This window comes from Neofelis nebulosa, chromosome 1, assembly GCF_028018385.1.
Source record: "Neofelis nebulosa isolate mNeoNeb1 chromosome 1, mNeoNeb1.pri, whole genome shotgun sequence".
Taxonomy (NCBI): domain Eukaryota; kingdom Metazoa; phylum Chordata; class Mammalia; order Carnivora; family Felidae; genus Neofelis; species Neofelis nebulosa.
Genome location: NC_080782.1, coordinates 241,913,817 through 241,924,780, shown reverse-complemented (window position 1 = coordinate 241,924,780; position 10,964 = coordinate 241,913,817). Strand labels below are relative to the sequence as shown.

At 42.4% G+C, this 10,964-nt stretch overlaps 1 protein-coding gene across 3 annotated transcripts; it reads left to right on the top strand.

Moving 5' to 3' along the window:
- The first annotated feature begins 4,481 nt into the window (after positions 1–4,481).
- On the top strand, positions 4,482–10,705 carry SAP18 (Sin3A associated protein 18). 3 transcript variants are annotated; one of them, XM_058721884.1, is made up of 4 exons: positions 4,482–4,790; positions 4,966–5,075; positions 9,920–10,042; positions 10,302–10,705. In XM_058721884.1, the coding sequence occupies exons 1-4, from the start codon at positions 4,497–4,499 to the stop codon at positions 10,456–10,458; spliced, it is 684 nt and encodes a 227-aa protein (XP_058577867.1). In that variant the 5' UTR covers positions 4,482–4,496; the 3' UTR covers positions 10,459–10,705. The 3 variants fall into 3 exon arrangements, with proteins under 3 accessions (XP_058577867.1, XP_058577794.1, XP_058577945.1); XM_058721811.1 differs by having other exon boundaries at positions 4,482–4,808; XM_058721962.1 differs by having other exon boundaries at positions 4,627–4,783.
- Positions 10,706–10,964: the final 259 nt, after the last annotated feature.

Below are 10,964 nucleotides of genomic sequence, written 5' to 3'. Positions count from 1 at the left end.
AACCCGAGAAGCTAGTTAAAAAGTGGATTCCAGAGGCGCCTGGCTGGCTCAGTCAGTGGAGTGTGCGACTCTTGATCTCAGGGTTGTGAGTTCAAGCCCCACGTTGGGTGCAGAGATTACTTGAAAATAAAAGCCTTTAATTAAAATAAACAAAAAAAGTGGATTCCCAAAACCATCCCCCAGAGCACATTTTAGTGGGAACAGCCTCTCTGGTTGTAGTGTGAGCAATGGCTGAAGGGGTGACACAGAGACCAGCTAGGAGTGTCAGGACTGGCTCATGGCGGCATTGCTTTTAGGGCTGAGGCCAAGCAGGCATGAATGCTTATTTGTAAAAATACAATTTTTAGGGAAACATAAAACAATGTATCTTCTAAGTAGTAATTATACTGCTTCTAGGCTTAATTTTTCTAGGAATGGTTATGGAAATTCACATATTTTTGCTACTCTTGGTAACAAGCAGATGCTTTGAGAGTATTTACATACACTTCTGTCCAAAAAAAGAACCCATAAATATTGTGCTTATAAATGTCGTATACCTAGTCTCCCACAGATGCACCTGAAGAAATTTTAAAAAGGTTTCATAACTCCCCAGAAATATCCAGATTTACAACCCACAGCTTTTGTAAAAAAAGAGTCAGAAAATTTTATGAAAAAAATATTCCACTAAATCTTTTCCAGAAACAGTTTGTACACGTTCATGAATATCTGTTTCCTGCCATCAGAAAGCTGTCCTTCTGAATCTCAACAGCAGAAAAAGCCATGGAGTTATAGTGATTGACTGAGGCAGATTCTATAAAACTTCACCTTACATATTTCTGATTTTAATTAGGGTAATCTACTTGCGCCCTGATTGAAAATGCCAAAACATGTTTCAGAAGAAGAGCGAAGAGGACAGGTGGAGACACATACCTCAAATGTTCTTTCTTTAAAAATTTTTTGTTGTGGCAAAATATAACGCGGAATTTGTAATTCTAACCATTTTTAGGCATACAATTCAGTGGCATTAAGTATATTCACAATGTTGTGCAATTATCACCATTATTCACTTCCAGAACTTTTCATTGTCCCCAGGAGAAACTCTGTATCGTTAGACAGTAATTTCCCATTCCCCCTCTCTCCCCAGGCCCAGGTGACATTTATTTTACTTTCTGTCTCTCTGAATTTCCCTATAACGAGTGCTTCATATGTGTGGAATCATACAATATTTCCTCTGTTGTGTCTGGCTTATTTCACTTGGCATAATGTTTTCAAGCTTTATCCTTGTTGTCATGTATCAGTACCTCATTCTTTTTTAAGACTGAATAATATTCCGTTAATGGGTATCAATTCATCGGTTGAGAGACACTAGGTCGTCTTCACCTTTTGACTATTGTGACTAATGCTGTTATGAACACTGGTATTCAAATACTGATTGGAGTCTCTGCTTTCAATTCTTTGGGGCATACACCTACAAGTGTAATACTCATGCGTGTAAATTCTAAAGAGAACGGACGCATATACTTAAATATTATAATTTGTGTTCAGAGCTGGATCTAGAAGCTCAAGTAGGTGGATTGAAGCATGCTGAAAATCCACCTTAACTTCTAAACTATACCTGCGGTTCCACTGCTTCAAGGTACTGGGAAATTCTGTTTTGATGAGGGCCTGTCATTTGGAAAGGTCCAAATGAGAGCTTACGTCCGAGAAACTAAACCTCCCCAATAATGCCAATAATACGTTGTGAGGTTCTTCATTTCCCCATTTTCATTGTTGTTCCTTTAATTGATTGATTACAGTGCCCTCATGTGTCTATATTTTTATACTATGCAAGTTTTGAAATAAGTGATGGGGAGAAAGGAGCATATTTGTGATGAGCCCTGGGTGATGTATGGAAGTGTTGAATCACTACACTGTACACCTGAAACGAACATGACACTGTATGTTAACTGGAACTAAAATAAAAGCTTAAGTAAAAAAAATTAAATTAAGAAAATAGAATCATAAAACTGGGGAGAAAATTTAAAGATCTTTTTAAAAACTGAATATTCACTTCATGCAAGGACCCATCTCTAAGCAGTTAAAACACTTTAACAGAGATCTAAATTGCACACACAAGAGTATTTAAAACGTATGGCCACAATGTGACCAATGAACCCCCCCCCAAACCCCTCTAGTGAGAAAATGCTAGCTAGTCCATTAGAAGCTCCCTAGATGCCCTTCATAAATTGCATTACCCTAGCTTACACTCAGAAGTAACACTGTCCTGAATTTAGTGTTAATCATTGCCTTGCTTTTCTTTATAGTTTTACCACTTTGTGTTTGTTTTCCTAAACAGCATTCGGGGGAAGGGGGAGAGAAGGTTCCTATTTTTTAACTTTCCACAAATTGAATCCTATTGTATGTATTGTTCTGTGACTTGCTTTTTTTAGTCTACTTTTTAAATAAGCACATTGATGCATTCATTCATTTTCAAATCTTTATGAAATTTCATTTTATGAATATATTCTGGGTAGGCATTCAGATTTTTTCTAGTTATGAAGAATAAATGTTTCAATGTTGTTCAACATGTCGCCTGGTGCTCACGTGTGACTATTTCTCTGGGTATACAAATACAACTGGTGTACCTGGGTCTTAAGTTGTGCATATATCCAATCTTTCTAGGTAACACCACTCTTTCCACAGTAGATGAGAGTGGTCTATAAGAATTCCATTTTCTCCATATCCTTGCCAGAACTTGGTTGTCAGACTTTTATATTTTGGCCAATCTGAGTAAAATGTAGTTGTGGTTCAAATGTGCATTTCTATGATTATTCACGAGGTTGGGCAGCTTTTCAAATGTTTACATGTAATTTGTGTTTCTTCTCTCCTATGAAATGCCCATCATGACTCGTGCCCATTTTTCTAATGGACTGTTTGAAAAAATTTTTTTTTTTATCAATTGATAGGCATTCTTTTGGGGTGGGCTTTTTTTTTTTAAATAGCAAGATATAGTATTCATACAGAAGAGCATAAAACATAAACATAAAGAATAATTTAAAATCTAACAACTGTGTAACCACCATAAAGGTAAAAAAAAAAAATAGAATGTTGCCAATACTTCAGAAGCACCTTCTTTGCACACACCCCCATCACCGTACTCTTCTCAGAGGTAATTCCCATTCTGACTTCTGTGATTTAGTTCATTGCTTTTCTTTTTATAGTTTTATCACCTGGGGATGCATCCTGAACAGTATAGTTTAGTATTGTCTGCTTTTGAATGTTATGAAAATGGATTCACACGGTATATAGATTCTTCTAGCTTTGATGCCATACAGCCACTATGATGTTTGCGAAATTCCCGTTGTTTCACATAGTTGTATGTAGTTTCATGTAGCTGTAGTTCATTTTTGTTGCCATACGGTGTTCCATTGCTGTTCGGCACTTTTGTTGCTGTACCGTATACCGTGACTCACTGAACTCATGATTCATTGTACTCATGACGGAACTGGGGTTGTTTCTAGCTTTTTGTTCTTATGAACAAAACTGCCAAGAACATTATTGTAATGTCTCTGGATACACTTCAGCAAGATCTTCTCTAGGGCATATACCAAGGAGTGGAATTATAGATCTAAAGTATACATATATTCAACTTTACTAAATAACCCTAAGCCACTTTCCAAAGTAGGTATACCAGTTTACACATTCATCACCAGCATCGGAGAATTCCCATTAAGTCTGCCAGCAAATGTCAGAGTTTCTAATTTTTGCCAAGCTAGTGAGTGTAGTTTGTTTCGAACCAATCAATTCAAGCCAATTACTATGGTTTTAATGCATTCCCTGAATAATTATTCCTGAGCACCTTATATGTTTATTGGCCATTTGGAATTCTTCATTTTAAAAGCACCTGTTCAGTTATGTTACCCATTTTCTATTGGGATGTCTGTCCTATTCTCTATATATCTTGGACACTAGTTTTTGCCAATCACATGCATCACAGATATTTTTTCCCACTCTGTGGTTTATGTTTTTCTTTCTTTATGATGAATTTTGAAGGTCAGGTTTTGTTTCGTTTTTCCAATTTAGTCAGATTTATCAATCTTTTCTGGTTAGTATCACGTATCCCAATCCATAGGTCACGAAGATGGCTTATGACGTTATATCCCAAAAGCTCTAGTTTTGCTGTTCATGTTCAGGTCTTTGAGTCATCCGAAATCGTGTTATTGTGGTGGGGGAATGGCTCACTTCACTCTTCCCCCATACAGACAACTATTCCGTGAGCATTTACTGTTCATGGGTGTGTTACACAACTTGTTATTCCTTTACTAAAGAGTTCGATACTTTGCTAATAAAGTCATGTTTTTGCTTACTTACCTCCTGTACCACTCGTAAGAGTTTTGCGTTTGTTAACTTATTCATTACATGCGAAAAGTACCACCGCAGGCTTCTTTGGCCCGTGAATATTTCAGGTAATAAATTCCCAGGCTACCAACGGCCTGAGAACGACCGCCTCCCTCAGAAGCTCCGCCCCGCGGACGCCAATGCCCGCCTTTTTCCTGAGGACGCAACACGCAGGCGCGGCCGGACCCGAGCTCCCGCGCCGCACAATGAGTTGCGCCTGCGCCGGCAAACGCCCCGCCCCTCCTCCTCTGGTCCTCTATAAAGCCTCGAGCTTCTCCTCGCGAGAGACTTCGTTCTCATGCTCGCTGCAGGGGTCGGAGGTCAGAGCGAGCGTCTCGCGGGCCGTAGGAGGAAGATGGCGGTGGAGTCGCGCGTTACCCAGGAGGAAATTAAGAAGGAGCCGGAGAAACCGATCGATCGGGAGAAAGTATGGGGTCCGGAAAGAGGTGGAGGTGGGCCTGGCGGGGCGGAGAGCGCGGCCTGTGCCCGAAGGCGGCGGTATTCCAGCTCCCCGGGCGGTTCGGAGGCCGCGGCGCCTCCGGAGGGGAAGGGAGCTCTGGGCTCGCAGCCGCTTTCTTTAACTTCTGCCCTTCCTCCTTTCGCCCCCAGACGTGCCCGCTGCTGCTGCGTGTTTTCACCACCAATAACGGCCGCCACCACCGAATGGACGAATTCTCCCGCGGAAACGTACCGTCCAGCGAACTGCAGATCTACACTTGGTGAGAGTGCTGGGGCGGCGGGGGGCGCGGCCCTGGGGGGCGGTCGGACATTAAGTGATTCCCTGCGCCAGGAAAGAAGTGTCCTCCGTGTTTCCGCTTTTTCCCCTCCACTCGGGGCCTTTGGGCCCAGCTCTCAGGAAGTTGGAGGTTTTACCTGGTAGGTAAAAGGGGCCTGTCTTGTAACACGTTTAAGGTTCAAACTTTTTTGAGTTGTGAAGAATTGACAGACCCGAGATTGCTATCGCTTGTTGTGGCTGCTGGGTACAGAAATAATACGTAAAGAAAATGCGGCGGCCTTCTTTACGGGGCTCATGGTCATGGGATAAAGGGAAGTAAAGGGAACTCATGGGATATTTATCCTCGAGAGCATTTATGTGTGATATTAATCCTTAGGTGCCATGCGTTTAAAAAAAAAAGAAAAAGAAAAAACAGGTTGATTTTTGATCTGGTGCTTGATGGAAAAGATTGTGGTGCGTGTTCAGTAGAGACCTGCCCCTGAATATTTCTCTCATGGGTGGGTACCTTCCATACCCCCCAAGTCCGTCCGGGGCCAGTACATACTGCAGACTTCTCTTTAGTGCTGCACGTATTTCCTTAGTTTCACATCATAATGGCTGTTTAGTAGCAGAAGAAGGTTAATAACTCTTAAAACGATGCCTTTATTGTGATAAAGACATATGTAGCGTTACATTTGCCACTGTAAGGACTCCGTTGCGTCAGCTGTATTCACATTGTGCAACTCTTAACCTGTTAGCAAAGCTTTTTCATTTCCCCCAACAGAAGTTCTACACCTAATAAGCAGTAACTCCCCATTCCCTTCTTCGCCCTGGTAGTCTGTATGAGTTTGCCTATTCTAGATATCTTAAACAAGTGGACTCATAGCAGTGTTTGATGTGTTTGCTTTATTTCACTTAGCGTGATATTTCGTTCTCTTTTTATGGCTGAATAATACTTCCTTGTAGGATATACCACATTTTGTCCACTTATCTGCTGGTAGGCGCTTGAGTTTCCATTTTTTGGCCTTTGTGAATAATGCTGCTATGGACCTGGATCTGTTTAATCCCTGCTTTCAGTTCTTTTGGGTATATCCCTAGAAGTGGGACTGCTGGAACGTACAGTTACATGTTTAACTTTTTGAGGAAGCACCAAGCTTTTTCACAGCAGCTGCACCATTTTATAGTCCTGGAAGGGCATGTAATTTTAAACTGTGAGCCTGGCACAGTACAACTTGATTCTTTAAGCATTGGGGCCTTATTTGTCTTTTTGGAGGTACCCTGTAGTGTCCTCCCAGTTGAGCATCATTCCAGGACAAAAGTTCCAGCGAGATTGATTTAGCTTACAGGGAAGAACTGTTACTAAAGGGTTGATGAAAATCTCTATTCGGAGATGACAGTGTGTGCTTCTTCCAACAAATAAGAGTTCCTGTTTGCCAGGTGCCCTGCTTAGATTCTGAGGGGATGAAGTAGAGGAGGTATCGCGGTTTCCTACGGTAAGCTCAGTCTCGTGGAGAAAGCCCGCGAATAAATACTAATATACTTCAGGCTGAAGCTGGCAGAGTGAGGTTTTACCAAAGACCTTCTGCTCCTGATCCAGAGGAAAAGTTACAAGACGATTCTGCCCTAGACTGTCCTGTCCTTAAAGTACAACCAGATAAGGAAAGACCACCTGGGTTGTCTCTCAAAGTGATGGCCAGAGACAGATTCTGAAAGACTGAGTGGTTGCTGTCATAGTGGCACGGAGCCCTGCCCCCTCTGCCTAAGAGCAGTACTGAAGGAAGATGAGTGAATAAATCTTGGGGCTTCTTGATTGGTGCAAGCAGACCGAGGGACTAAACAGGCAGCCCTAAGACAAGTCTAAGAAAGAAGAGTGCAGTCCAGAAGACCCTAGCAGAAGCAAACTGAATGTGCCGAAGTTCAGGGCACTGTATGGAGCGGGGGTAATAATAATAAGCCAGATGCCACAGGAGTGGTAAAGCTGCTGTGCTTGTATGGTCATTAAACAGGTTATTGAAAGAGAAGTAGTTAGGTAAGCTGTATCAGGGTTCGGTCAGAAAAACCGAACCAGCAGGAGATCTGCATGAAGGGCTTTGGTTCACGTAATTGTGGAGACTGCCTAGGTACCTAGATCCCGATCTGTAGGGCGAGCTAGCAGGAAGGGCCAGGCTGGAACTTGAGCAGGAGCTAAAACTGCCCACAGCAGCCTGGAGTTCTTATTCAGGGAAGCCTCCCCTCTGTTCTTAAGGCCTTTCAACTGATTGAATCGGGCCTACTCTGATTGATTGAATGAAGCTCACTCAGATTATCTGGGATAATCTCCTTAATTTAAAGCCAAGTGGTTATAGACTTTCATCACATACACAGAATACCTTATAGCAACACCTACATTACTGTTTGATTGAATAACTGGGGCTGTAGCTTTCCCACGTTGACGCATACAACTGACTCTTACAGTCACACAGCAAAGTCTCTTCCCAAGAGAGCTCTTTCTTCATCCATGCACTCAAGCTTCGGACTGGTGGTCAGAAAGCAACGCTTGGCATTCCCAGCTATCAGTTTAGGGAGACGGTCGTCGGCAGGTTGGAAGCTTGTAGGAGATTTACTGTCAGAACTGATAACGGATGTAAACCAGATTCCCTCAGCTCGTTAGGACAAGATGACAGTATGGGAAGTATTTTTAGAAAGGAAGAAAGAACTCTTTGTGGTGCACAGCATTAGTATATAAGGTGTGCCAGGGAATAATTAACATCAGGTGAAAAAAAAGGTCACCTCCAAGACTGATTAAAAAATCAGCTTGATCCCAGACTTCATGGGGACAAAGTTAAAACGGGCAGGGGAGTTGTTGCAGAATAGAGTAGAACTCTGACAGTTAAAAAAAGAAAAAAAGCTACAAAATTAGGTGATAGGAGGGTAACAGTGTGACTCTTTATCTGAAATTTTGTAATTCCTTCTATCTTACTTGTTTTTTCTTCTGTTAAATTCAATGGTGAATTTCGTTAAAAATACGTATAATATTTGAAGAATGAATTACATTTTTGAATTACAACTTCATAATACATACCAAGTATAATGTGCTTGATAATCTTCAAGGTTTTTTTTTTTTCTGCCTCATTGTGTATGTGTACAAGAAGATGCCTACAGTGGTGTTAACATCACTGGTCATTTCTGGTGGGTGAGATTTGGGATATAATTTACTGCATTCGTGCATGCAGCTTTTCCTCCTCTGTAAAGTGTGTCAAGTGGAGAAAGGCAGTCATGCGCAGCTTCTCGCCCCATCCTTGCGTGGCTGCATAAGAGTGACCTGGGCCTGGAGCTTTTTTACTTGTTTGTTCGTTTGTTTTCCCCAAAGAGATAAGAACCCTCACAGCCTGTGCTGGACGTGTCTCTTTGGCAGTACCTTTCCCTGTTCTGGGTTTGATGTGCCGTTGTCTGGCACCTGACCGGCCCCACTGCAGTGTCCGTTCCCAGGGGTCCTTTACCTGCAGCACAGGAAGGGTGCGTGCAGACTGTCGGCGCATCAGCTCCAGGGCGAGACCTGCTGGCGCTGAGGGACCCGCGCTCTCAAGCCAGTCTTGTGCTGTCTTTTCTCTGTGCAAGTAAAGCATCGTTCCCTCCGTGGTCTATGTGAGTCGGGTCCGTCTGGGCAACCCCAGTACCCACACAACATGCAGTAGGTTGACATCCTGGGCCTACTGCTCCTGCTGGAAGGCACGGGTGTGCTCTGTGCCATCCTCCACGTGATTGGACTCCTCCCCTGGAGGTGGGAACAGCTGTCACTTGTGTGACAGAAGTTTCATACAGAAACGTTTAAAAACCGAGATGGAGAGGGGTTGAAGGCAACATATACGGAGTTCCGTAATGAGGTGGAAATAAGGCAGTGGTGGTGGGGAGTGGAGAAGACGATTCGACCTGTGTTTAGGAGGCAGAAACAACAGAGATGGGAAGAACTTAACAGTGCTTTTAGGTTTATGACCTGAGCGGCTGAGTGGGTTTTGGTAGTTTCAGTGGTTAGAGGGCAAGGGCATTGTTCTGGGGGTGATGCTTTTGAAGAGTGTCTGGTGTCCTTGTTTCATTTTATCGCACCTTATAGGCAAAGTTGTTTCAGTTCCGCATCATCCATTAAGTTCTGAGTTCACATCGTTTCAGGGCAAGAATCTGTATTGTCAAAGGAGCCTCTGCTTAGTCTAAAGAAAATTTCGTATTTCATTGGCCTTCTGGCTCTGTCATCTATAGAACTCTTAAGATTCCATCTTAGAAAGAAAAAACGTTACATCTTCACAAAAGTGCTTTCCTGTCATTGAGTCTAAGATGCACTTCAACTTTAGACATGATAAAATGTGGAAAAGTATATATGCTTTAGAAACAAGGAAATAGAGTTATTTTAAGTGTTTAGGTTAAATTGGATTATTCTTAAGGAGGTAAATCACTAGCCCAGAAAGATGTTACGTAGCAATGAAAGATAGCAGGTGTAATCCCTTAAAGTCCCTTTTGGCACTAAAAGTCTGACTTTAGTTCATCAAACGTTCAATCGTTGAGGCTGGTAAGGGGAGTTTATGGGGCAAATAGTATTAGCCGCCTTAAAATTAAGTATAGGGGGCCCGGCTGACTCCGTCGGTAGAGCTTGCGACTCCTGATTTCAGGGTTCTGAGTTTGAGCCCTGCGTTGTGTGTTTTGCGAATGCTTAAAAATAAAATCCTAAAAAAAATAAGTATAAGACCTTGACAGCCTCAATTCTAACAGGTCACAATCCAGACACACATAATTAACTCATTATATGTCAATATCCTTGCTATATTACTGTTATATTGTTGATTAATCAAATGTAATGTTTTTTTAAAAAAAATTCAGGATGGATGCAACTTTGAAAGAACTGACTAGTTTAGTAAAAGAAGTCTACCCAGAAGCTAGAAAGAAGGGCACACACTTCAATTTTGCAATTGTTTTTACAGATCCTAAAAGGCCTGGCTATCGGTAGGTAACTTTTAATTTTTTAATTCCTGTAATCTTTTTGGCTTTGATATGTTTTAATTGATAGGGATAACCCCTTTTAATGAGCCTCTTATTGGGCAGAAAATAAATTTATATTATCTTAACGTCCGGTTCAGCTTCATGTAGTAATTAATTTATAACTGTGCCGTAAGATAACGGAGCGAATCCAGTTCCGTGTTTACTTTGCATATTTAGCTTCGTTGGTCTGTGATCCATTAACAGTTGGTCTCCTTTTCTGCAGAGTAAAGGAGATTGGCAGCACCATGTCTGGGAGGAAGGGGACTGATGACTCCATGACCCTGCAGTCGCAGAAGTTCCAAATAGGAGACTATCTGGACATAGCAATCACCCCTCCAAATCGGGCACCGCCTCCTTCAGGGCGCATGAGACCATATTAAATTTTATTTACTATTCCTTGAATTATTTTTCGTTCAGTTATGTAAAATAAACTTTTTCCTTCCCTCGTCATTGCCATTAAGCCTTTAAACTCTAAACGAATTGTAATGCGTCTCCTTAGGAATTAGATTTGGCTGTGTTGGGTGTTAACAGGACGTCCGCGTTTCTGGTCCTTCCATAAAATAATGAAGAAAAGTGCTCTTAGCATCCGATGTAAAACTGTATTGTCAAATACATGTGTGCAATCAACCGGAGTGTGAAAGTTCATGGCGATGGGAACAGGGTTTGATTAGCATTTGGGGTTTATGCCGAGTAGTGGAGGATGTTGTGTTGAAGCCCGAGTGGGGCAGAGTGAGAGCCGTGGTATCGCACGAAATGGAGTGCGAGCTCGTGGCCCGGCCGCTCCGTGCAGGTAGAGCTAGGGTGAGGTGGCGGGCGAGGCGTCTTGCGGTAGCACGAGCCGAAGCGAGTGGAAGAAGCCGTGTGTGCCGGAAGAGATCGCGCCGTC